We start from the raw sequence: 26,264 nt of genomic DNA, 5'->3' as shown, positions 1-26,264 counted from the left end.
TCTGTTGTTTTACATTTTTCCTTAATCTGTCCACATAATTGTTCCTCTATTTCCTGTGATTGCACCCTTCCTATTTCTGAGCTCTACCCATATGGCCTCCTTAGATGAGCTCTCCATGGTGTCCTGCCTCAGTCCAACTGTGACATTCTGCCTAGTCAGTAATGCAACTCCCTCAGCTTGGTCAGGCCTAAAACATCTACATCCCAGAATGTTAGGCTGCCAGTTTTGTCCTTCTAGCAACCAAATCTCAGTCATTGCTACAAGATCAGTTAAATGTATTAAACCAAGCTCTAGGTTCACATGACTTACCTGTCATACAACACACATTAAAACAATGACACCTCAGACCACTGGTCCCAGTATTCTATCTCTTTGCTGCTCTTCCACTTAGTCTTACTGGCCTCAGTCTCTGACATCTCCTCTGTCATTTGACTTGCTAACTTACTGCTCTGGTTCCTGTCCTCTGCCATTCAAATGCAGGGTTTCATTGTTGAATAGAAGCTAAAGGAGGAGGAAGGAACAAAACCGGAAAATGCTGGAAAAACTCAGTGGGTCTGGCAGTATCTGTGGAAAGAAATCAGGGTTAATGTTTCAGGTTAAGCGACCTTTCCTCAGAACTGGAAGAAGCAGTGAGTGAGGTCAAAGGCCATCTAGATTTAGCCAGTGTTGGCTGGAGTTTCCATCACTAATGTAGTTTCGAAGGGGACAAGGACCACTGCTCCTCCTAATGTATGTTGACAATCTGGACTGATCACATGCAGAGCACAATTTTAAATGCAGATGACAGAAATGTAATGTACTCTGAGGAGGATAATGACTGTCTTCAAGGTGGCCTAGACAGGCTGGTAGGATGGGGAAGCAAGTGGCAGATGGAATTTAATGCAAAAAACTGTAGAGATACATTTCGCACAGAGGCTGGGGGAGAAGCAATGTAAAATAAATGATACAATTCCAGAGACAGAGTGCGGCAGGGATTGGGGATATATGACCACAAATTGTTGAAGGTGGCAGGGCAGGTTGAGTACAAATCGGGAGCTGGTTGTGTATTGGTGCCGTCATTGGATTAGCAAACCCGAACCCCAGGTTAATGTTGAGGGACATGGGTTCGAATCTCACCATGGCAGATGGCGTAGTTTGAATTCAATAAAGTCCGGAGTAGAGAGAGGGAGAAACACACTGGCCACCATGTAAATGGCAGCACTGTCGACTGCTGTAAAATCCTCCCTGGTTCACTAACCAAGGAAGGAAATCTGTTGCCCTTACCTGGTGACTCCAGACCTACAGCATGTGATTGCCTCTTAACTGTCCTCTTGGCAATCAGAGTAATAAATGCCAGTCCAGCCATCGACAACTCATGCCGGGAATGAATACTAAACACAGGTAATAGAACTTACAGCATTGTGTACTTTATCAGTATGAATATGGATGATAAAAAATAAGGAAATATGGATAAAACCCTTATTCAGCCTCAACTGGAATATTGACTCTAATACTTATGCCTAAAACGTCGACTTTGTCCTGTTCCTCGGTTTCTGCCCAGTCATAGAGTCATAGAGATGTACAGCATGGAAACAGACTCTTCGGTCCAACTCGTCTATGCCGACCAGATATCCCAACCCAATCTAGTCCCACCTGCCAGCACCCAGCCCATATCCCTCCAAACCCTTCCTATTCATATACCCATCCAAATGCCTCTTAGATGCTGCAATTGTACCAGCTTCCACCACAGCCTCTGGCAGCTCATTCTATACACACACCACTGTCTATGTGAAACATTTGCCCCTTAGGTCTCTTTTATATCTTTCCCCTCTCACCCTAAACCTATGCCCTCTAGTTCTGGACTCCCCAACCCCAGGGAAAAGATTTTGTCTATTTATCCTATCCATGCCCCTCAATTTTGTAAACCTCTATAATGTCACCTCTCAGCCTCCGACACTCGAGGGAAAACAGCCCCAGCCTGTTCAGTCTCTCCCTACAGCTCAAATCCTCCAACCCTGGCAACATCCTTGTAAATCTTTTCTGAACCCTTTCAAGTTTCACAACATCTTTCCAATAGGATGGAGACCAGAACTGCACACAATATTCCAACAGTGGCCTAACCAATGTCCTGTACAGCCGCAACATGACCTCCCAACTCCTGTACTCAATACTCTGACCAATAAAAGAAAGCACACCAAACGCCTTCTTCACTATCCTATCTACCTGCGACTCCACTTTCAAGGAGCTATGAACCTGCACTCCAAGGTCTCTTTGTTCAGCAACACTCTCTAGGACCTTACCATTAAGTGTATAAGTCCTGCTAAGATTTGCTTTCCCAAAATGCAGCACCTCGCATTTATCTGAATTAAACTTTATCTGCCACTTCTCAGCCCATTGGCCCATCTGGTCCAGATCCTGTTGTAATCTGAGGTAGCCCTCTTCGCTGTCCACTACACCTCCAATTTTGGTGTCATCTGCAAACTTACTAATTGAACCTCTTATGCTCGCATCCAAATCATTTATGTAAATGACAAAATATAGAGGACCCAGCACCGATCCTTGTGGCACTCCAATGGTCACAGGCCTCCAGTCTGAAAACAATCCACCACCATCCTCTGTCTTCTACCTTTGAGCCAGTTCTGTATCCAAATGGCTAGTTCTCCCTGTATTCCATGAGCTCTAACCTTGCTAATCAGTCTTCCATGGGGAACCTTGTCAAACGCCTTACTGAAGTCCATATAGATCACATCATGTCCTCATCAATCTTCTTTGTTACTTCTTCAAAAAACTCAATCAAGTTTATGAGACATGTTTTCCCAGGCACAAAGCCATGTTGACTATCCCGAATCAGTCCTTGCCTTTCCAAATACATGTACATCCTGTCCCTCAGAATTCCCACCAACAACTTGTCCACCACCGAGGTCAGGCTCACTGGTCTATAGTTCCCTGGCTTGTCCTTACCCCCTCCTTCTTAAACAGTGGCACTCCATTTGCCAACCTCCAGTCTTCGGGCACCTCACGTGTGACTATCGATGCTACAAATATCTCAGCAAGAGGCCCAGCAATCACTTCTCTAACTTCCCACAGAGTTCTCGGGTATACCTGATCAGGTCCTGGGGATTTATCCACCTTTAACCATTTCAAGACATGCATCACTTCCTCCTCTGTAATCTGGACATTTTGCAAGATATCACCATCTATTTCCCTACAGTCTATATCTTCCATATCCATTTCCACAGTAAATACTGATGCAAAATATTCATTTAGTATCTCCCCCATTTTCTGCGGCCCCACACAAAGGCCGCCTTGCTGATCTTTGAGGGGCCATATTCTCTCCCTAGTTACCCTTTTGTCCTTCATATATTTGTAAAAACCCTTTGGATTCTCCTTAATTCTATTTGCCAAAGCTATCTCATGTCCCCCTTTTGCCCTCCTGATTTCCCTCTTTCGTGTACTCCTACTGCCTTTATACTCTTCTAAGGATTAACTCGATCTCTCCTGTCTATACCTGACATATGCTTCCTTCTTTTTCTTAACCAAACCTTCAATTTCTTTAGTCATCCAGCATTCCCTATACCTACCAGCCTTTCCTTTCACCCTGACAGGAATATACTTTCTCTGGACTCTCGTCATCTCATTTCTGAAGACTTCCCATTTTCTAGCCATCCCTTTACCTGTGAACATCTGCCTCCAGTCAGCTTTCGAACGTTCTTGCCTAATACCGTCAAAATTGGCCTTTCTCCAATTTAGAACTTCAACTTTTAGATCTGGTCTATCCTTTTCCATCATGATTTTAAAATGAATAGAATTATGGTCGCTTGCCCCTAAGTGCTCCCCCACTGACACCTCAGTCACCTGCCCTGCCTTATTTCCCAAGAGTAGGCCAAGTTTTGCACCTTCTCTAGTAGGTACATCCACATACTGAATCAGAAAATTGTCTTGTACGCACTTAAGAAATTCCTCTCCATCTAAACCTTTAACACTATGGCAGTCCCAGTCAATGTTTGGAAAGTTAAAATCCCCTACTATAACTATCCTATTATTCTTACAGATAGCTGAGATCTCCTTACAAGTTTGTTTCTCAATTTCCCTCTGACTATTGGGGGGGGTCTATAATACAATCCCAATAAGGTGATCATCCCTTTCTTATTTCTCAGTTCCACCCAAATAACTTCCCTGGATGTATTTCCAGGAATATCCTCCCTCAGCACAGCTGTAAAGTTATCCCTTATCAAAAATGCCACTCCCCCTCCTCTCTTGCCTCCCTTTCTATCCTTCCTGTAGCATTCGTATCCTGGAACGTTAAGCTGCCAGTCCTGCCCATCCCTGAGCCATGTTTCTGTAATTGCTTTGATATCCCAGTCCCATGTTCTAACCATGCCCTGAGTTCATCTGCCTTCCCTGTTAGGCCCCTTGCATTGAAATAAATGCAGTTTAATTTATTAGTCCTACCTTGTCCGTGCCTGCCCTGACTGTTTGACTCGCTTCTGTACTGAACTGTACCCGTCTCAGATTGATCTCTTTCCTCACTATCTCCCTGGGTCCCACCCCCCCACCTTACTAGTTTAAATCCTCCTGAGCAGCTTTAGTAAATTTCCCTGCTAGTATATATTTTTTCTCCTGTTTATATATTTTTTCTCCTGTTTATATATTTTTTTTTTCCGGCGCGCTGCAGGAGAGTCCCTCCCCTCCATTTTCTTATTTTTTTTCTTTTTTTTTCCTTTAACCCCCACACTACCACCTAAGTGCGGTAGTGCTTATTTTATCCCCAGAACCCATGGTGTGTGTGTGTGCAGGTGTGAGACACAGTTCCCTGCTAGTATATTAGTCCCCTTCCAATTTAGGTGCAATCTGTCCTTCTTGTACAGGTCACTTCTACCCCAAAAGAGATTCCAATGATCCAAAAATGTGAATCCTTCTCCCATACACCAGCTCCTCAGCCATGGATTCATCTGCTCTATTCCTGCCCTCACTAGCTCATAGCACTGGGAGTAATCCAGATATTACTACCCTTGAGGACCTCCTTTTTAAATTCCTGCCTAACTCTCTGTATTCTCCCTTCAGAGTCTCAACCTTTTCCCTTCCAATGTCATTGGTTCCAATGTTGTCAATGACCTCTTGCTGGCCCCTCTCCCCCGTGAGAACATTCTGCACCCTCTCCGAGACATCCTTGATCCTGGCATCAGGGAAACAACACACCATTCTGCTTTTTCGCTGCTGCCCACAGAAACATCTGTCTGTGCCTCGGACTACAGAATCCCCTCACACAATTGATCTCTTGGAAGCCGACGTACCCCTCGTTGCATTAGAGCCAGTCTCAATACCAGAAACTTGGCTGTTCATGCTACGTTCCCCTGAGAATCCATCACCCCCTACATTTTCCAAATCAGCATACCTGTTTGAAATGGGTATATCCACTAAAGACTCCAGCCCTTGGTGCCTACCTCTCTTACCCTTCCCTGAGTTAACCCATCTATGTGACTGTATCTGAGACTTTCCCCCCTTCCTATAACTGCCATCCATCACATACTGCTGCTGTTGCACATTGCTCATCGCTTCTATCTGTCTCTCCAACCGATCCACTCGATCTGATAAGATTCACATCCAACAGCATTTATGGCAGATATAATCCGCAGTAACCCTTAAACTCTCTTTAAACTCCCACATCTGACAAGAAGTACATATCACTGCAAAGGCCATTTTTGCTCCTTCACAATTACAGACCCAGAAAATAACATTGTCTTATTCCTCAACAAACACTGCCCCAGGTTAAATTAATAGCTATGGCTTATATTTTAAGTTTAATCAAGAGACTTATCTCCAAAAACATATAATCAAGAAAGAACCCACTGTACTCACTAATACAGCCTTTCTCTTGGACAGACTTAAAACCACAATGAACTTATCTGATTCTGTGTTGTGAACTTCGCCCAACAGTTCCTCCAAGATTAGTTGTGAATTTCACTGTTTGTTAATTTTCCCAGACACACTCCGATGTCCAGCGACACATGAATTCAAAAACAGCAAAGGCAGTAACTGTGCAGGTTCTCTCTCTCTCTCTCTCTCTCTCTCTCTCTCCTGCACTCTCCTCACCATGTGCTTCCTTTGTCTGCTCTTCTCCCTTTTAAACTGCTGTTGTTTTGCCTTTTTTTCCCAAAGTTCCAAACAATGTAACCACATATAAAACAGTAATTGCTGCTCCTGGAATTCGAGGAAATCACCTCCAGCACCTAAAATACCTCAAAAAAAGGAGCAGCTCTTTACAGCCAGAAATTTTTCCCGTCCTCCATCTTGGATTACCCGCACCACACGCTCAACTCTAATACCTGGCACTGTACCTAGGTAAGGATGTACATGGGATAGCTAGAGTGCAGAAAAGTGAATGAGAATGGTTCCAGGGATGAAGGACTTCAGTTACATTAATAGATTGAAGAAGATGGTGCTGTTCTCTTTTGGAAACTGAGAGGTAATTTGATAGAGCTGCTCAAAATCCTGAGAGACCTTAAAAAAGGGAATAGAATAAAACTGCTCTCATTCCTGGAATGGTCATGACCCAGAGGACACTGATTTAAGGCAAATCTACCAAAGGTGACATGAGAAAATATGTGGAATGTACTGCCTGTGGGAGTGATGGAGGCAGATTCCATTGAGGTCGTCAAAAGGAAATTGGGTCTTTATCCAAGAGGAAGGTTTCTGAGGCCTCCAGGGAAATCGTAGGTAAGTGGGATGAACTGAACTGTTCTTGCAGAAAGCCCACATCGACATGACACCCAAATAGAAGTGGTAAACCATCTCATTATTCAGTATGTTGGAGATCTTCCAGCAGTAGGGGGCGATATGCTGGTGAGTTTCCAGCAGCAGGGGGCGATATGCTGGTGAACTTCCAGCAGCAGGGGGCGATGTGCTGGTGAGTTTCCAGCAGCAGGGGGCGATATGCTGGTGAGTTTCCAGCAGCAGGGGGCGATATGCTGGTGAGTTTCCAGCAGCAGGGGGCGATATGCTGGTGAGTCTCCAGCAGCAGGGGGCGATATGCTGGTGAGTTTCCAGCAGCAGGGGACAATACGTCGCTGAGTTTCCAGCAGCAGGAGGCGATATGCTGGTGAACTTCCAGCAGCAGGGGGCGATGTGCTGGTGAGTTTCCAGCAGCAGGGGGCGATGTGCTGGTGAGTTTCCAGCAGCAGGGGACAATACGTCGGTGAGTTTCCAGCAGCAGGAGGCGATATGCTGGTGAACTTCCAGCAGCAGGGGCGATGTGCTGGTGAGTTTCCAGCAGCAGGGGCGATGTGCTGGTGAATCTCCAGCAGCAGGGGACAATACGTCGGTGAGTTTCCAGCAGCAGGGGGCGATATGCTAGTGAATCTCCAGCAGCAGGGGACAATACGTCGGTGAGTTTCCAGCAGCAGGGGGCGATATGCTGGTGAGTCTCCAGCAGCAGAGGATGATATGCTGGTGAGTCTCCAGCAGCAGGGGACAATACGTTGGTGAGTTTCCAGCAGCAGGGGGCGATATGCTGGTGAGTTTCCAGCAGCAGGGGGCGATATGCTAGTGAATCTCCAGCAGCAGGGGACGATATGCTGGTGAGTTTCCAGCAGCAGGGGGCAATATGTTGGTGAGTTTCCAGCAGCAGGGGACGATATGCTGGTGAGTCTCCAGCAGCAGGGGACAATATGCTGGTGAGTTTCCAGCAGCAGGGGGCGATATGCTGGTGAGTTTCCAGCAGCAGGGGACGATATGCTGGTGAGTTTCCAGCAGCAGGGGGTGATATGCTGGTGAGTTTCCAGCAGCAGGGGGCGATATGCTAGTGAGTTTCCAGCAGCAGGGGGCGATATGCTGGTGAGTTTCCAGCAGCAGGGGGCGATATGCTGGTGAGTTTCCAGCAGCAGGGGGCAATATGCTGGTGAGTTTCCAGCAGCAGGGGGCGATATGCCAGTGAATCTCCAGCAGCAGGGGGCGATATGTCGGTGAGTCTCCAGCAGCAGGGGGCGATATGCTGGTGAATTTCCAACAGCAGGGGGCGATATGCTGGTGAGTTTCCAGCAGCAGGGGGCAATATGCTGGTGAGTTTCCAGCAGCAGGGGACGATATGCTGGTGAGTTTCCAGCAGCAGGGGGCAATATGCTGGTGAGTTTCCAGCAGCAGGGGGCGATATGCCAGTGAATCTCCAGCAGCAGGGGGCGATATGTTGGTGAGTCTCCAGCAGCAGGGGGCGATATGCTGGTGAGTTTCCAACAGCAGGGGGCGATATGCTGGTGAGTTTCCAGCAGCAGGGGACGATATGCTGGTGAGTTTCCAGCAGTAGGGGGCGATATGCTGGTGAGTTTCCAGCAGCAGGGGACGATATGCTGGTGAGTTTCCAGTAGCAGGGGACAATACGTCGGTGAGTTTCCAGCAGCAGGGGGCGATATGCTGGTGAGTGTCCAGTAGCAGGGGACAATACGTCGGTGAGTTTCCAGCAGCAGGGGGCGATATGTTAGTGAGTCTCTAGCAGCAGGGGGCGATGCTGAGGGAGGGCAACAAGCAGCTGGAGCAGTCAAATGGAGCCTCTCTGGAAGGAAGGTGCCTTTGGGTAGAAGGACCAGACAAACAAAGGACTTCCTCAACCAGAAACAAACCTCAGGCTTTGTTCCATGTGAAAGCTCATTTAACCTTAACTTTCTTTCACATTTGTAACGACCTGATGCCAGTGGATTAAAGAATCCTTCCTTCTGATTCTTTGGGCTGTACATGGATTCAAGTCTCATGTTACACATACATTCTCAGGTGGATTTGAAGATACAATTACAACATTTATAAGACATTTGGATAGATACATGAATAGGAAAGGTTTGGAGGGAGATGGGCCAGGATCAGGCAGTTGAGACTAGTTTAGTTTGGGATTATGTTCAGCATGGACAGGTTGGACTAAAGGGTCTGTTTCTGGGCTCTATGACAACTAGTTGTCGGGAGGGTTACTGAATAAACCTGCTCACTATCTTCTCACCTGGCTGAGTGCCTCCTGGAGCTGATACATTGAGACAGGCTCCTGACTTAAGCGTTGCAGAAACTTGAGAATATCTTCTGCAGTTGAGTCCTGGAACGTCACTCCCAGCCGATCATAGCAAGCCCAGCATTCCAACTCCGTGTGACACACACTCTGCTCCCTAACAGGATTCAACCATGAAATATATCTGAAAAGCAAGGAGTTTACCAATTATAGAGGTCACTGAAACATTAACACTTGGAAGTGCACTGAGTCAGTAACTGATCCTTCACCCTTCAGGTTCAGGAGTCAAATTCAGATCTAGACTGAACTTATTGAGAAGGACTCATTGACCTCAGCTCCAGAGTACAGTTCCCTCTACACTGTCCCATGAAGGACTCAGATCAGGTAAAGCAGGGGGTTAGACTCAGAGTAAATTGGCTTTCTTCAGGCATAAGCTAGTTTTTACAGCAGGGAAAAGAGACAATTCCTACTCTTGCAGAGATCCAATAGCTTCTCTTCAACATTTTCACCCCTAAGCAGTTCAGCAACCTGGAAGCCATTCACATCGTGGCCGGTCCTGCCATTGATACCCTAGTCACTAACGCATAGACCAATCAGCTACTTCTCACTAATCAAACCTCCAACAGGATCCTTCCTTTGACTGCAGTCTGTTTGCAAACAATCCTGTGACTGCTTGAAAACACAGCAGTGCAAACATTTATTCAGTAACCCTCCCAACAACTAGTTGCCATAGAGTCATACAGCACAGAAACAGATCCTTTAGTCCAACCAGTCCATGCCGAACATAATCCCAAACTAAACTAGTCTCAACTGCCTGATCCTGGCCCATCTCCCTCCAAACCTTTCCTACTCATGTATCTATCCAAATGTCTTTTAAATGTTCAAATATCTTCAAATCCACCTGACAAGTATCAGATTACTTGCTTTTCAAAAAGTACAACGACCTTTCAACAATCCTTGGTTTTTAAAACAGTCCTTTTCCTATTTTGGTCCAACATCAAAACTGCAGAAAAATGAAAAGACTGAGTCTTTACCCCATCGATCTTTCCCAGGGCATGTACAGCATCTTAGGGTTTGATCCAAAGCAAATCTCTATTTTTTTAGATTAGATTAGATTATTTACATTGTGGAAACAGGCCCTTCGGCCCAACAAGTCCACACCGACCCGCCGAAGCGCAACCCACCCAGACCCATTCCCCTCATTTATCCCTTCACCTAACACTACGAGCAATTTAGCCATGGCCAATTCACCTAACCTGCACATCTTTGTGACTGTGGGAGGAAACCGGAGCACCCGGAGGAAACCCACGCAGACATGGGGAGAACGTGCAAACTCCACACAGAGAGTCGCCTGAGGTGGGAATGGAACCTGGGTCTCTGGCGCTGTGAGGCCATCTTCTCTCTATACAATCACCATCAAGTGGTCACAGCATAGCTTTCTTTTCTATGTTAGTGGCTGGGCCAGCATTTATTACCCATGGCTAATGGCGCTTGGAAAGAAGCTATGTTCTTGAATCACCATAGTGTTGGGTGGGGGAGGGAGGGAGATACTGGTAGGAGCACCCACAGTGCTGTTCGGTACACCTGGTACTGGTGCCCTCCTGCACTCCCACTGAAGCAGGGTTGATCTCACAGCGTGATGGTCATGGTAAAATATGCCAGGCCATGAGTTTATCGATTGTGGTTCTGTTGCTGCTGATGGCCTAATGGATCACATGAATGCTCGGTTTGGGGTTGCTCGATCTCTTTTAAGTCTGTCCCATTTGGCACGGTAGTAGCACTGCACAATATGATAGAGAGGCATCTTCAATGTGAAGGTGGGAATTTGTGTGGCTGTGACTACAGCCAATGTTATTTCTGGACAAGTCAGATTCCAGACTGAAATCTGACTTGGTAGATCATACTTAGTTTTGTTTTGGTTTCATTGAAACATAAACAATGCAACTGACATGGTTTTAACTATGAAACAGAAGTTCCATAGAATCATAGAATCTCTACAGTGTGGAATCAGGCCATTTGACCCATCAAGTCCACACTGACTCTCTGATGTCCACCCAGACACACCCTCCTTCCTTGTCCCTGTAACCCTGCATTTCCCATGGCTAACCCACCTAGCCTGCACATCCCTGGACATTATGGGCAATTTAGCATGATAATCTACCTAACCTGCACATCTTCAGATATTAAGCAAAAGAAATGAAGACAAAATAGAATAAACTAAATTTAAGTATTTTGTAACACATGGTGAAATATAATTTCACGAGAAAATCTTTTTATCTCACATCTCGAAGGTCTAATTTGACTTCAACCTCCCAGTCTAGAAAATCTGATAGCTCCAGGAAGAAGCTATCATACAAAGAAGCTATCATCCACCTGAGCTTAAACATTCTCTACTTCAAGCAGCTGTTCAGGGCTTTATTCAAACACTTCCAGTCTGGGACTATCACTGACTTCTTACTCAAAACTAACCTCTTGTTAACACATCTAACTATTGACTTCCTTTCTCAGGAACAACAAACGAGGAAACAGTTACAGAACTGCCCAAAAACTGATGTTAAAACTGAAAACGTTGCTCTGTCTAAGCCATGGGTCCATAAAAGTCAAGAACTTTCTAACAGAAACCTCGAGACACAATTGTTTATTTTGCCACATTGTAAACTCTTCTCAGGCACATAAAATCTGATTAGTGTCTCACAAACTGTTTTAGAAAATTCGCTGGTAATTGGAACACTCAAATTAGTTATTAATTCATTCAGTTACACATAAAGACCCGTATGTCACTACTTTCAAAATCCAAAAATCCAAACCGACCAAATTAAAAATCTATATGTCAACATGATCTATATCACAGTCTTTGCCAGTACTGTGTAGTGGTGTTTCTTACTAACAATGTCATGGACAGATGCATCAATGGCGGGTAGATTGGTGAGTGTGAGGTTAAGTAGTGTTTTTTGTCCCTCTTGTTGCTTTCCTCACCACCTGTCACTGACCCAGCCTATGTCCTTACACACTCAGCTAGCTTGGTCAGTAGTGCCACTCTTGGTGATAGCCATTGATGTTCACCATCTAGAGTACATTCTATGCCCTTGTCACATTCAGTGCTTCCTTCAAGTAATGGAAGAGAACTGAGTCTTTAACCAAGGAAGGGCAGTATGTGAGAATCACCAAGATGTTTTCTTTCCCTCAACTGACCTGACACCATGAGTTTTGGAGTGAATATTGAGGACATTCAGGCCTACTCTCTCCTGACTATATACCACTGTACCACTACAACTGTCTTGTCAGTGAGACTGGATATTCCCAGGAATGGTAACGGGAGTGTCTGGGGACAAAGGTGCACCTCTTGCCTATGAATTATTGAATCTATTTCCACCTCCTTTACAGGTTAGAACAACTTAATGCGTAAAGACATTTGATCTGTTTTTGATTCTAGCTCTTTTGTGAATTGTTTTCAATATTTTTCCAAGTTTTGTGGCACTGCTAACCTTGAAGATGTAGCCAATGCAGGTTATTGGTGTATATTGCAGTATACTCCCCCAATCCCTGCTGGAGAAACAACAGCTCACTGCTATTCTCTGCTTTCTGTCCTTCAGCCAGTTTGATCCTCTCCTCAATCTCCTCCTGGGCCAATGGACATTCACTTTGTCAGCAACTCTAGTATACAGTTCTGTATTAAAAAGCTTGCACATCAGCCTCAATACTCTCACTAACCCTCTGTCGCTCCATCAAAGAACCCAATTACATTAATTAAATGCAATTTGACACAATTTATTAACCCATACTTCTCCATGACAATACATTTTATCCCAAATTATTGCTGCTCTGTCTAACTCCACATTGACAAGTATTTGACTGGCCTCATTTGCCAGGTGTCCTTTCAGCATCATGTTATCTCCAGCTTTTTGATGATGAGGAGATAAGACTTGTATTCCCAGAATGTAAGAGATTAAATAAAGTTTTATGTGAGGTTTGGCAGGATTTTGGAAGCAAAGTTCTAAGTAAGAGAGAGAGAGAGAGCCTGCTCCTGCTTGGAGGAAGTCAGGGGACGGTATGGGGGAGGGGAGGGGAGGTGGGGGAGGTGGGGGAGGGGAGGGGAGGTGGTGGTGGTGGTGGTGACCAAGCCCTTGCCTCCAGCTATCTCGAGTTGTCCTCCAAAATACAAAATGGCAGCTGTCAGCTTACCCTTGGACCAATTACAGCCCTCAGGTTGCCAATGAAAGGCTGTGAAGAACTGAATAAAGATTCGTGCACCTTGTGTCTTTCATTGTGTCCCATACCTGCACACACACAACATGGGTGCTGTGAGAATAAATAAGCACTACCACAGTTAGGTGGTAGGGTGGGGTAATAAAAAAAAATTTAAAAAGAAAAAAAACAGGAGAAAAAATAAGAAAGGCTGTTAAGGGCCTGTTTACACCTCTGTTGCCGCAATATGATAGACAGGAGAAGGCAAAAGAAGTTTGAGGAACCTACTAACTTTCCAAGTCAGAGTCAAGGTGGACAGAAATGTGGTGTTTCTTCTTTGGAATGGGCCCACTGCCCTATAGGCCTCATACCTCTGTCATGGGTAACACCTGTTTGTGACTGTGTCTTTGTCTATTGCACATCACTCCCTATCCTTCCCCCACTCCCTGGAAGGTGGGACACCCTGTCCTCATTCTCACTTTGTTAAACTCCCTGTCCACCTCCCCCCCCCCCACAACTTCTCCACACACCCCCCACCCAACTCCCACTCTGTGTATCAATACTGCTTTTTAAAGTCGGAATGCACAAGACCAAGTTTCAACAGGGTGCGGGTCTGGGTCTGAAACTGACCAAACAGCTCCCCCCCCCCCCCCCCCCTCGATCCTTGGTTGTCACCCTGTTGAATCCACAGTGCTGATACAGTACAAAAGCATTAAAGTCCTTTCTACAATAAGAGCAGACAGTCTGCAGCTGCTTTGTACAATGTTACCATCACTTCTTCTCTCTGCATTCCAGTTGGACAATGCTCAGGGAAACTCCGAGCCCAGCTTCTCAGAGCAGCCTGTGCCAGAGGAGCCGTGATCAGGAGGGAAGACACAACTCGACCACAGATGAAGGCTAACACCACCTAAATGCAGCAGTTGTTTCTAAGTGACTTCAGACACAGATCGAAGTCACAAACAAATCCAGCTGCACTTCCTGTGAGTCATTCTACTATGTTCAAAGTGGAATATTATTAAAGATTTCACTTTAATTTCCTACCTTACTGTGAGGCTGCTTTTCACAGAATATTGTTCAATTATAAATGCTTCTCCCTATTGCATCACTGTTTCCGTAGTGACACAGTGAGGTAGGAAACCTGATCCACTCCTGTGATGTTTAAGATATCTCTCGCTTATTCTGAATATAATCTCTGCTGGTCCTGCCAGAAGCTGGATGCTAAATAAGACAAACAAAACTCTCTGCTTCGATTCCCAACCTTCTGCATCCAAATCAAACCTAGAATTGTGCCCGGTTGGATTTCACAGATCCACAGTGATTTGCTTGACATTTAGTTGTCCAGGGAATGCCCGAGGGAATTCTTCAGGTTGCATAAACTTGCAAACTGGTGGCCCCAGGAGTAAAGATTGGGTATGGAGAAATGGGCTGGTTGTGCCTGTGCCCTTCCCACTCTCTCTCTCTTTGATCATTGTACCCCGTGTTGACCCTTTAAGGGACCAGGCCATGCGTAGACCTCCTGACACCCATGATAAGAAACATTCCTGTTCACTGTTAGAAATGTATGGATCCCCACTTCTCCTGAAAAATCAATGGCCCAACCATCAGCTCCAACCATATCTGAGCCATGATTGTTGTCCTGAATTCTCCAATCCCTGGGAATGGTGTCCTGCCATTCCAGCTGACATGGTTGAAGCATTCGTGAGGTTGCTCCTGGTTGGGACACAATATTTCACAAGAGCAAAAGTTGATACTCGGTCACTGAAGGGGATCTTAGAGTATTTGACCTAAAGCATGGTCAGAGAAGTCTTAGCTTTTAGTTGCGTCTTTATTGAGGCAGAGAGGTTCAGGGGTAGAATTTAACAATTTAAGCATCTAGGACTCTGAAGGCTGTCCTCCTAGTGTTGGAATATTTAAAATTGGGCCTATGCAAGAGGCTAGCTAGAATGACAGAGGTTTGAAAGGATTCTCAGGCTGGAGGAGGTGACAGAGATGAGGAGAGGCCCAGGCCATGGCTGGATTTGAACATAAGGATGAGAGTTTTAAATTGGAAGTACTGGTGGATCAACTGCCAATGTAGGTGAGCACGCTCAGCACCAATGGCTGAATGGGGGATGGCTTGGGCATGGACGAGCTCAGGATTATAGAGGGTGGCTGGCCAGCCAGGAGAATACGCAAACAGCAGAGTCAAAAGGTAACAAATGCATTGATACGGCAGGTGAGCCGAAATAGGATGGAAACCAGTACCAGGAGGAAAATTGACAGCTTTATTCACGATGGGGTTTTGGTTTCAGAAGCAGAGTCAAAGAAACCCTTTGCCAATATTAGATTCTTTGAATTCAATTTCTGAACTTGCTCTGGTGGGAATTGAACTCTGGGTTTAAGTACAGTATCAGGATGATCAGAGATGTGGATGAGACCATGAGGTTGATTGCTTTGTTTCTCATTCCTGTGTTTGAATATTTACAGCCCCATGGCAGCCCAGATACTGTTTGGTTCGGAGGCATGAGGTTCTGGATGGCTGGATAGTGAGAAGCTAGGATTGTGGCTATCTGGTGGTGTATTTAGCTGTTCATTATTGGTTACATCCTGCTTCATAGACCCAGTCCTTGCCCTGCAGTGAATATATTGAGTGCCATGGTTCAGAGCTACTCAGGATAATTGAGAAGCTTTAATCCAAGCTGAGCGAGGCTTTGTGATTAATTTAGAGAGTGATCAAAGGAGGTGGTTACTGGGCAGCAGGAGAATCAGACTCTGTGAAGTAAAAACCTCATTATCAATGAAGAGACGAATTAGAATTACAAATGGAAGGAGAAGAAGGTTTTATGTAAAAGAGGTGCAGGTTTCACATGGACAGCATTGATAAATATCCGCTTGGACTCTTCAGTGCATCAGGTGAACCTGAACTAAACAAAAACCTGTCTGTAAATATCAGTTGCACGCAGAGTCGGCTTCAGTACCTTCAGAATTCCTCGTTCTATTGATAAGCCTCAATGGATTCAGTCCGCTCTCAGCTTAATTGTTGGATGATGATCTAGAATAGGGATCCTGGGTGATCTCTCCTCTCTCTCTGATCATTGTACACTGGGCAGTGATCGGGAACAGGGATTCAGGGTGATCTCTCCTCTCTCTCTGATCATTGTACACTGGGCAGTGATCAGGAACAGGGATCCAGGGGGATGTATTCTCTCTCTGATCATTGTACACTGGCCAGTGATCGGGAACAGGGATCTCGGGTGATCTCCTCTCTCTCTGATCATTGTACACTAAACAGTGATCAGGAACAGGGATCCACGGTGGTCTCTCCTCTCTCTCTGATCATGGTAGACTGGACAGTGATCGCGAACAAGGACCCAGGGTGAGCTCCCCTCTTTCTGATCATTTTACACTAGGCAGTGATCGGGAACAGGGATGTAGGGTGATGTATTCTCTCTCTGATCATTGTACACTGGATAGTGATCGGGAACAGGGATCCAGGGTGATGTATTCTCTCTCTGATTATTGTACACTGGGCAGTGATCAGGAACAGGGATCCAGGGTGATCTCTCCTCTCTCTCTGAACATTGTCACTGGACTGTGATCAGGAACAATAATCGAGGATGACCTCCTCTCTCTCCGATCATTGCACACTGGACAGTGATCAAGAACAGGGATCCAGAGTGATGTCTCCCCTCTCTCTCTGATCATTGTCACTAGACAGTGATCGGGAACAGGGATCTAGGATGATCTCTCCTCTCTCTCTGATCATTGTACACTGGACAGTGATCAGGAACAGGGATCCAGGGGGATGTATTCTCTCTCTGATCATTGTACACTGGACAGTGATCAGGAACAGGGATCCAGGGGGATGTATTCTCTCTCTGATCATTGTACACTGGACAGTGATCAGGAACAGGGATCCAGGATGATCTCCTCTCTCTCTGATCATTGTACACTGGACAGTGATCGGGAACAGGGATCCAGAGTGATCTCTCCCCTCCTTCTCAGATCATTGTCACTAGACAGTGATCAGGAACAGGGATCCAGAGTGATGTCACCCCTCTCTCTCTGATCATTGTCACTAGACACTGATCAGGAACAGGAATCGAGGATGACCTCCTCTCTCTCTGATCATTGTACACTGGACAGTGATCAGGAACAGGGATCCAGGGGGATGTATTCTCTCTCTGATCATTGTACACTGGACAGTGATCGGGAACAGGGATCCAGGATGATCTCCTCTCTCTCTGATCATTGTACACTGGACAGTGATCAGGAACAGGGATCCAGGGTGATCTCCCCTCTCTCTCTGATCATTGTACACTGGACAGTGATCAGGAACAGGGATCCAGGGTGATCTCTCCCCTCTCTCTCTGATCATTGTACACTGGACAGTGGTCAGGAACAGGGATCCAGAGTGATCTCTCCCCTCCTTCTCTGATCATTGTCACTAGACAGTGATCGGGAACAGGGATCTAGGATGATCTCCTCTCTCTCTCTGATCATTGTACACTGGACAGTGATCGGGAACAGGGATCCAGGGTGATCTCTCCCCTCTCTCTGAACATTGTACACTGGACAGTGATCAGGAACAGGGATCGAGGATGACCTCCTCTCTCTGATCGTTGTACACTGGACTGTAATCAGGAACAGCGATCCACGGTGATCTCCCCTCTCTCTCTGATCATTGTACACTGGGCAGTGATCAGGAAGAGGGATCCAGGGTGATCTCTCCTCTCTCTCTGAACATTGTTACTGGACAGTGATCAGGGATCTAGGATGATGTATTCTCTCTCTAATAATTGTACACTGGACAGTGATCGGGAACAGGGATCCAGGGTGATTTATTCTCTCTCTGATCATTGTACACTGGCCAGTGATCGGGAACATTGATCTAGGGTGATCTCCTCTGTATTTGATCTTGGTGAAAGTGGCCAGTGATCAGGAACAGGGATCCAGGGTGATTTATTCTCTCTCTGATCATTGTACACTGGCCAGTGATCGGGAACATTGATCTAGGGTGATCTCCTCTCTATTTGATCTTGGTGAAAGTGGCCAGTGATCAGGAACAGGGATCCAGGGTGATTTATTCTCTCTCTGATCATTGTACACTGGACAGTGATCGGGAACAAGGATCTAGGATGATCTCCTCTCTCTCTCTGATCATTGTACACTGGACAGTGATCAGGAACAGGGATCCAGGGTGATCTCCCCTCTCTCTCTGATCATTGTACACTGGAGAGTGATCGGGAACAGGGATCCAGGGTGATCTCTCCTCTCTCTCTGATCATTGTACACTGGACAGTGATCGGGAACTGGGATCCAGGATGATATATTCTCTCTCTGATCATTGTACACTGGACAGTGATCAGGAACAGGGATCCAGGTTGATCTCTCCTCTCTCTCTGAACATTGTCACTGGGCAGTGATCGGGAACAGGGATCCAGGGTGATCTCTCCCCTCTCTCTCTGATCATTGTACACTGGACGGTGAAAGGGAACAGGGATCCAGGGTGATCTCTCCTCTCTCTGTGATCATTGTACACTGGACACTGATCATGAACAAGGATCCAGGCTGATCTCTCCCCTCTCTCTCTGATCATTGTACACTGGACAGTGATCGGGAACAGGGATCCAGGGTGATTTATTCTCTCTCTGATCATTGTACACTGGGCAGTGATCGGGAACAGGGATCCAGGGGGATGTATTTTCTCTCTCTGAACATTGTCACTGGACTGTGATCAGGAACAGGAATCGAGGATGACCTCCTCTCTCTCTGATCATTGTCACTAGACAGTGATCGGGAACAGGGATCTAGGATGATCTCTCCTCTCTCTCTGATCATTGTACACTGGACAGTGATCAGGAACAGGGATCCAGGGGGATGTATTCTCTCTCTGATCATTGTACACTGGACAGTGATCGGGAACAGGGATCCAGGATGATCTCCTCTCTCTCTGATCATTGTACACTGGACAGTGGTCAGGAACAGGGATCCAGAGTGATCTCTCCCCTCCTTCTCTGATCATTGTCACTAGACAGTGATCGGAAACAGGGATCTAGGATGATCTCCCCTCTCTCTCTGATCATTGTACACTGGACAGTGGTCAGGAACAGGGATCCAGGGTGATCTCCCCTCTCTCTCTGATCATTGTACACTGGACAGTGGTCAGGAACAGGGATCCAGAGTGATCTCTCCCCTCCTTCTCTGATCATTGTCACTAGACAGTGATCGGAAACAGGGATCCAGGGTGATCTCCCCTCTCTCTCTGATCATTGTACACTGGACAGTGATCAGGAACAGGGATCCAGGATGATATCTCCTCTCTCTCTGATCATTGTACACTGGACAGTGATCAAGAACAGGGATCCAGGGTGATCTCTCCCCTCTCTCTCTAATAATTGTACACTGGACAGTGATCGGGAACTGGGATCCAGAGTGATCTCCTCTCTTTCTGATCATTGTACACTGGACAGTGATCGGGAACAGGGATCCAGGGTGATTTATTCTCTCTCTGATCATTGTACACTGGGCAGTGATCGGGAACAGGGATCCAGGGTGATTTATTCTCTCTCTAATCATTGTACACTGGACAGTGATCAGGAACAGGGATCCAGGGTGATTTATTCTCTCTCTAATCATTGTACACTGGACAGTGATCAGGAACAGGGATCTAGGATGATCTCCCCTCTCTCTCTGATCATTGTACACTGGGCAGTGATTGGGAACTGGGATCCAGGATGATATATTCTCTCTCTGATCATTGTACAGTGGACAGTGATCATGAACAAGGATCAAGGGTGATCTCTCCTCTCTCTCTGATCATTGTACACTGGGCAGTGATCGGGAACTAGGATCCAGGATGATATATTCTCTCTCTGATAATTGTACACTGGACAGTGATCAGGAACAGGGATCCAGGATGATATCTCCTCTCTCTCTGATCATTGTACACTGGGCAGTGATCAGGAACAGGGATCCAGGGGGATGTATTCTCTCTCTGATCATTGTACACTGGACAGTGATCAGGAACAGGGATCCAGGGTGATCTCCCCCCTCTGTCCGATCATTGTACACTGGGCAGTGATCGGGAACTAGGATCCAGGGTGATGTATTCTCTCTCTGATCATTGTACACTGGACAGTGATCAGGAACAGGGATCCAGGGTGATCTCTCCTCTCTCTCTGAACATTGTCACTGGACACTGATCAGGAACAGGAATCGAGGATGACCTCCTCTCTCTCTGATCATTGTACAGTGGAAAGTGATCAGGAATAGGGATCCAGGATGATCTCCTCTCTCTCTGATCATTGTACACTGGACAATGATCAGGAACAGGGATCCAGAGTGATCTCTCCCCTCCTTCTCTGATCATTGTCACTAGACAGTGATCGGGAACAAGGATCTAGGATGATCTCCTCTCTCTCTCTGATCATTGTACACTGGACAGTGATCAAGAACAGGGATCCAGGGTGATCTCTCCCCTCTCTCTCTGATCATTGTACACTGGACAGTGATCGGGAACTGGGATCCAGGATGATATATTCTCTCTCTGATCATTGTAAACTGGACAGTGATCAGGAACAGGGATCCAGGGTGATCTCTCCTCTCTCTCTGATCATTGTACACTGGACAGTGATCGGGAACTAGGATCCAGGGTGATGTATTCTCTCTCAGATCATTGTACACTGGACAGTGATCGGGAACAGGGATCCAGAGTGATCTCCCCTCTCTCTCTGATCATTGTACACTGGACAGTGATCGGGAACAGGGATCCAGGGTGATCTCTCCTCTCTCTCTGATCATTGTACACTGGACAGTGATCGGGAACTGGGATCCAGGGTGATCTCTCCTCTCTCTCTGATCATTGTACACTGGACAGTGATCGGGAACTGGGATCCAGGGTGATGTATTCTCTCTCTGATCGTTTTACACTGGACAGTGATCGGGAACAGGGATCCAGGGTGATCTCTCCCCTCTCTCTGAACATTGTACACTGGACAGTGATCAGGAACAGGGATCGAGGATGACCTCCTCTCTCTGATTGTTGTACACTGGACTGTAATCAGGAACAGCGATCCACGGTGATCTCCCCTCTCTCTCTGATCATTGTACACTAGGCAGTGATCAGGAAGAGGGATCCAGGGTGATCTCTCCTCTCTCTCTGAACATTGTTACTGGACAGTGATCAGGGATCTAGGATGATGTATTCTCTCTCTAATAATTGTACACTGGACAGTGATCGGGAACTGGGATCCAGAGTGATCTCCTCTCTTTCTGATCATTGTACACTGGACAGTGATCAGGAACAGGGATCCAGGGTGATTTATTCTCTCTCTGATCATTGTACACTGGGCAGTGATCGGGAACAGGGATCCAGGGTGATTTATTCTCTCTCTAATCATTGTACACTGGACAGTGATCAGGAACAGGGATCCAGGGTGATTTATTCTCTCTCTGATCATTGTACACTGGGCAGTGATCGAGAACAGGGATCCAGGGTGATCTCTCTTCTCTCTCTGATCATTGTACACTGGCCAGTGATCGGGAACAGGGATCTAGGGTGATCTCCTCTCTATTTGATCTTGGTGAAAGTGGCCAGTGATCAGGAACAGGGATCCAGGGTGATTTATTCTCTCTCTGATCATTGTACACTGGGCAGTGATCGGGAACAGGGATCCAGGGTGATTTATTCTCTCTCTGATCATTGTACACTGGGCAGTGATCGGGAACAGGGATCCAGGGTGATCTCCTCTCTCTCTGACCTTGGTGAAAATTCTAGATGGTAAAAGATGACTATGATTGGCCATTACGAACCCCCCCCCCCTCCCGCACATCCCGTTACTCACATGATGACAATGGCGGAGTTGAATGATCATGAAAATCACTGTTTATTAATGAACCCAGAGAGATTGGGACCCGGGGTGAGAAAAACCCCTTATACGGAAGGGATATGGAAATAGTTTGTTTGGGTCAATAAATCCTTTAGAATCTTAACAACAATCATGTCTCCTCTAACATCGTTAGACTTAAACAGGAGTGGGTCAGAGTTCGGATGGAAATGGAGAGATGGTCCCTATCTGACAGGCACAGAGAGGGTCAATACAGACAGGGGAGGAGAATTGAGTTATATATGAAAAGAGAGTCCGAGGTGACAGAATGATGAGGGGTGATTGCAGTGAATCTCAGCTCCTCAGGCTATCTGCCACCTGCTCCTACATTTGACATGGTGCTCACACTTGGCAGTTACCCAGACGGGTTTCACTCTGTGATAAGTGACGGTCAAATTACTTTCATTACATTTCAGTATGTGCAGGGGCTGGTGATTAAATCCACTTAATCTGACCGTCACTAATCTGTTTCTTCACCAATAATCACCTGGATAAACAGTACAGCTAGCGTTCTCACATTGAAATATTTTCAGACTGACTCGTTTGCTCCTATCCATTAAATGTTACAGAATCACTAGAATTTAAAAGGTCAATTGTTCCTTTTTGCTCTGCTCCTCTCCTGAACACTCCATGCTCCATCTGATCCCTCTCACCTTGCTCAGGAGGGGAGAATCTTTGAATCTTGAGTCAGTATCAGCAGGAGTTTTGTCTGTAATGACTTCGCTCAATATTGACATTCATGCATTGGACAGTGATTGAGTCCTGTCTGATGTCTCCTGTTATTAACCTGGGGAACCTGTTCCTTTCACATGTCAATGATTGAAAACTAGAAACTTGTCTCTGATGAAGATAATGATTTTGCTGATGCTGATATTGTTACAGCAGGTGACAAACAGACTAGTTCCTCCATGAGTATGTGTCCCCTCTTCTTCCTTAGTCTAATCTCGAACTGGAAATGTCAACAGATCATTTGCCTTCATCAGCTGCTTTCTCAATGAGGCGACACAAGGTGATTGCAGCAAACTGACCTGCTAAACCCTGGCACCCTCTCAATATGCATTGCTGTTATGGACTCGTGACCTTCCTGGGCAATCCATGTCAAATCTAATTTGGATACATTATGATAAAGGTGATACTGTGAATAGGAAATCACCTCTGAAGTATGTGGCACAGGGTTGGGGTGGTTTGTTGCCACTTCCTTTGTTGTGTTCGTGTGCGTGTGAGTGCACGTGTGTCTGTCTGTATGTGTGTGTGTGGGTGTCTGTGTGTGCGTGTGTGTGCCTGTGTGAGAGTGTGTGTGCATGTGTGTGTGTGGGTGGGTGTGAGAGAGTGTGTGTTTTATTGTTTATTGTATCCACAGGCTTTGTTGTCATCTCGCGCTGATAGTGTTTTACTTCTCCATTCATTTTAACTTTATTCCTATTGTTGTAATGACATATTATACCTGCACCATTCCAATGCGGCTGTAATCTGCTTTCCTTTTAGCTGGTTTCTTGCATTCATCAATGTTGTTTAAATCGTGTAACTGTGAAGTTTGTTAGATACCGTACAGTATTTTCTGTGACTTCTTTAATTCAGCTAAACTTTTCCACTAAGTATCTCTAAATTTGCAATTCCACAACTTAAAAATATTCTAAAACCTTCCTGAGTCTGCAGCTCAGTTATAATTTATTTTTATGGCTCTTTCACTGTCCTTTGTAGTTTGGCCTCCTGGATCCTAATCTCAATGGTAGAAATGCTCAGTGTGAGAGACAAGAACTCTTTTTGACATCCCCTTACCTTCCCTTTCTCATCCTTGCATATTTTTGTAAAGTTATTTCTTAGGAATATCTAACTTTACTTTTGGAACCTTCTCTTTCTCCTGAAAGAGATTGCTTCACTAAGGTCTTTTTCAGTGCAGCTAATGCTTTTTTTTTTCTTCCTTCCTGGCCTATATTCTTTGCCCTGTACCTGTTACCAGCTTCCTGATGAAGGTTTATCTTCAGAGTGCTGTCTTGTCCTGTAGCTGATCCCACGGCTGCTGCACTGTCTCCTGGTAATAGCATTTTAGCTGCTGAATCTCTCTCACTTCTTAAAGCAGCGACGCTTGGTCATAGTTTTACTTCTCTTCAAAACATTCCTTGTTCTGGTTCTTATAGAGTCATAGAGATGTACAGGATGGAAACAGACCCTTCGGTCCAACCCGTCCATGCCGACCAGCTCCTTCTGGAATGTTCTCCTTTGGTAATGTTCTGTTTATAGAGTTTGAATCTGCACTGCTGCCTGAGGAATTGTCCTGTTTGTCACTGCTGTCACCTCATGGTGTCTGCTGCCTCTACTTCTTTGGGAAGCTGTTGGTTGAGGTAGGTTACTCCCATCACCCTCTTTTATTTCTACATTGTGTCTAGGATCTAGCTATTAGTTTACACAGAAGAGGCACTTATCTAAGTTAGTAAGTTGGCTTATTGAATGATAATAATAAGAACAACTAATTTTAGATGTCAGACGTGATTACTTAGGGCTCTTGGGAGCTGAACAGAACACATCTGTTCTCAATGAAGGGTAGTGTACAACTCTGTCTCCAATGTGTGTGATCCCATCAAATTGGATGGAGCTCAGAAAACACAAAATTAACTCCTTCAGCTTCAGTACCTTGTCGAGAATTTGGGAATGGCCTGCTAATATACACATGGCAGTGTCTTTCCATAAAGTGTACTCTCATTCCTCGTTTATCCCATGGATATATATTACCTCAACATTAAACTGCATCTGAGGGCTCCGGCTTTAAGTTATGGGAGAATAAGGGAATGTCTTGATTGGGAGATTTATTTGAGGGGGAGATCTTGATGTAGTTTAGTCAACCAAGTCAGAAATATGGATTGTCTAATAGGGACGTCTTCCAGTACTTTCAGATAAGGGATTATATACAGAGGAAGACCACACTCCTGGCTCAGCCTTACAGGTCAGACATGGAGAAGAGTGCTCCAGTTCATGGGCGCTCTTTTGGTTAGCCCTCTGTATCATTTACAGAAAGGGTGTGCCTTAGGAGATGTGGAGAGACTCAGTGGGAACTAGGAGATGGTATTTCATTGGAAATATGAGGGGATATATGGGAAAATGTAAAGAAAATCTCAATATGTAACAAGGTGCAGGCCATGCAATTGAAGATCTTACACAGGACTCATATGGCACCAGAGAGGCTAGCTACGTTCAAGAGAGCAGTGTCTGCAGGGTGTCCCAAATGTAAAGTTAGTATAGGCACTCTCACACACTGCTACTGGTCATGATGCAAGATCCGGAGATACTGAAGTGCCATAGTAAGGGAGCGGAAGGGAATCCTGGGAATTGAAGTCAATGGGGGCCTGGTATTTCTTCTTCTGGGGTTGCCACATTTGCCCTCTGTGAGGGAACACGGGAAGAGACTGTGTAACATTCTTACTTACTGTGCGAGGAAGAACATTTTAATGAATTGGACGTTGGAAAAGCCCCCCAGGTCTTATGGGGTGGCGTAGGCTGGTGATGGAACATCTCCCCCAAGACTACCTCACAAATATGGTGCACCACAAAACAGAGCAGTTTGATAAGACGTGGCAGCCCTTTCTAAATTATAGTAACACAGGCTTATTGGCAATATTAACCAGGGCCGTGGCATAGCCGTGGGAGTCAGATTGGGTGCTCATGGGGCCCTAGGAGGGGCAAGCTGGGGAAATATGGGTACAATGACTGGTGCTCCCAGGGGTGGGAGCTTCAGTGGAGGTGTGGTGAGTGAAATAGAATAAAATAATGTGATGTAATTTAAATTAATTTGAATTCAACATAATTTAACTTTTATTTAATTTAGTTTAGTTTAAGTAGATACCTTTGTTCTGGTAGAATAGTAGGTAGTTTAGTATTAATACTGTTGTGATATGGCACTGTTGTACTACCTTTTGTATCCTTTTGTATTCTATATATATATATATGTAGTTGCTTTTGTACAAGACTGGAACAAGTTTTTAATAAAAGTACCTTTAAAAAAACTGCATCTGAAGCCTGTTTTTAAATCTGTCTGTTCATCAATTTTTTTCACATTCCTTATCTCTTTTGCTGTATCTGCAATATTTGAGATTGTGCTGTCAATGCCCAAGAGCAAACCAACTAAATCCCCCTGGAATTAATGTTGAACTAGCATTTACCCTGTTGGATAAATTCACCAGTTACCCTCCTTCATTCTCCTAGAGCCTTGAATCTGCTTTAACAGGAAAATCCCTCTGTCAGTGCGATAAACTGGC

At 45.5% G+C, this 26,264-nt stretch overlaps 1 protein-coding gene across 1 annotated transcript in view; it reads right to left on the bottom strand.

The window, feature by feature from the left end:
- Positions 1 to 24,059, bottom strand: part of LOC148145853 (uncharacterized) — a 76,839-nt gene extending 52,780 nt beyond the window's left edge. Inside the window, exons 1-2 of the mRNA XM_087999294.1 lie at positions 23,965 to 24,059; positions 8,960 to 9,146 (exon numbers count right to left, since the gene is read on the bottom strand). Coding sequence (XP_087855420.1) covers positions 8,960 to 9,146; positions 23,965 to 24,059 — 282 coding nt within the window. The remainder of the gene's footprint in view (positions 1 to 8,959; positions 9,147 to 23,964) is intronic.
- Positions 24,060 to 26,264: the final 2,205 nt, after the last annotated feature.

The sequence above is a fragment of the Chiloscyllium plagiosum genome, unplaced genomic scaffold (genome assembly GCF_037043375.1).
Source record: "Chiloscyllium plagiosum isolate Xiang-an unplaced genomic scaffold, Cpla_swu_hap1 HiC_scaffold_23, whole genome shotgun sequence".
In the NCBI taxonomy this organism is placed as follows: domain Eukaryota; kingdom Metazoa; phylum Chordata; class Chondrichthyes; order Orectolobiformes; family Hemiscylliidae; genus Chiloscyllium; species Chiloscyllium plagiosum.
Note: the sequence above shows the minus strand (reverse complement) of the source record. Positions and strands in the feature narration are given on the sequence as shown.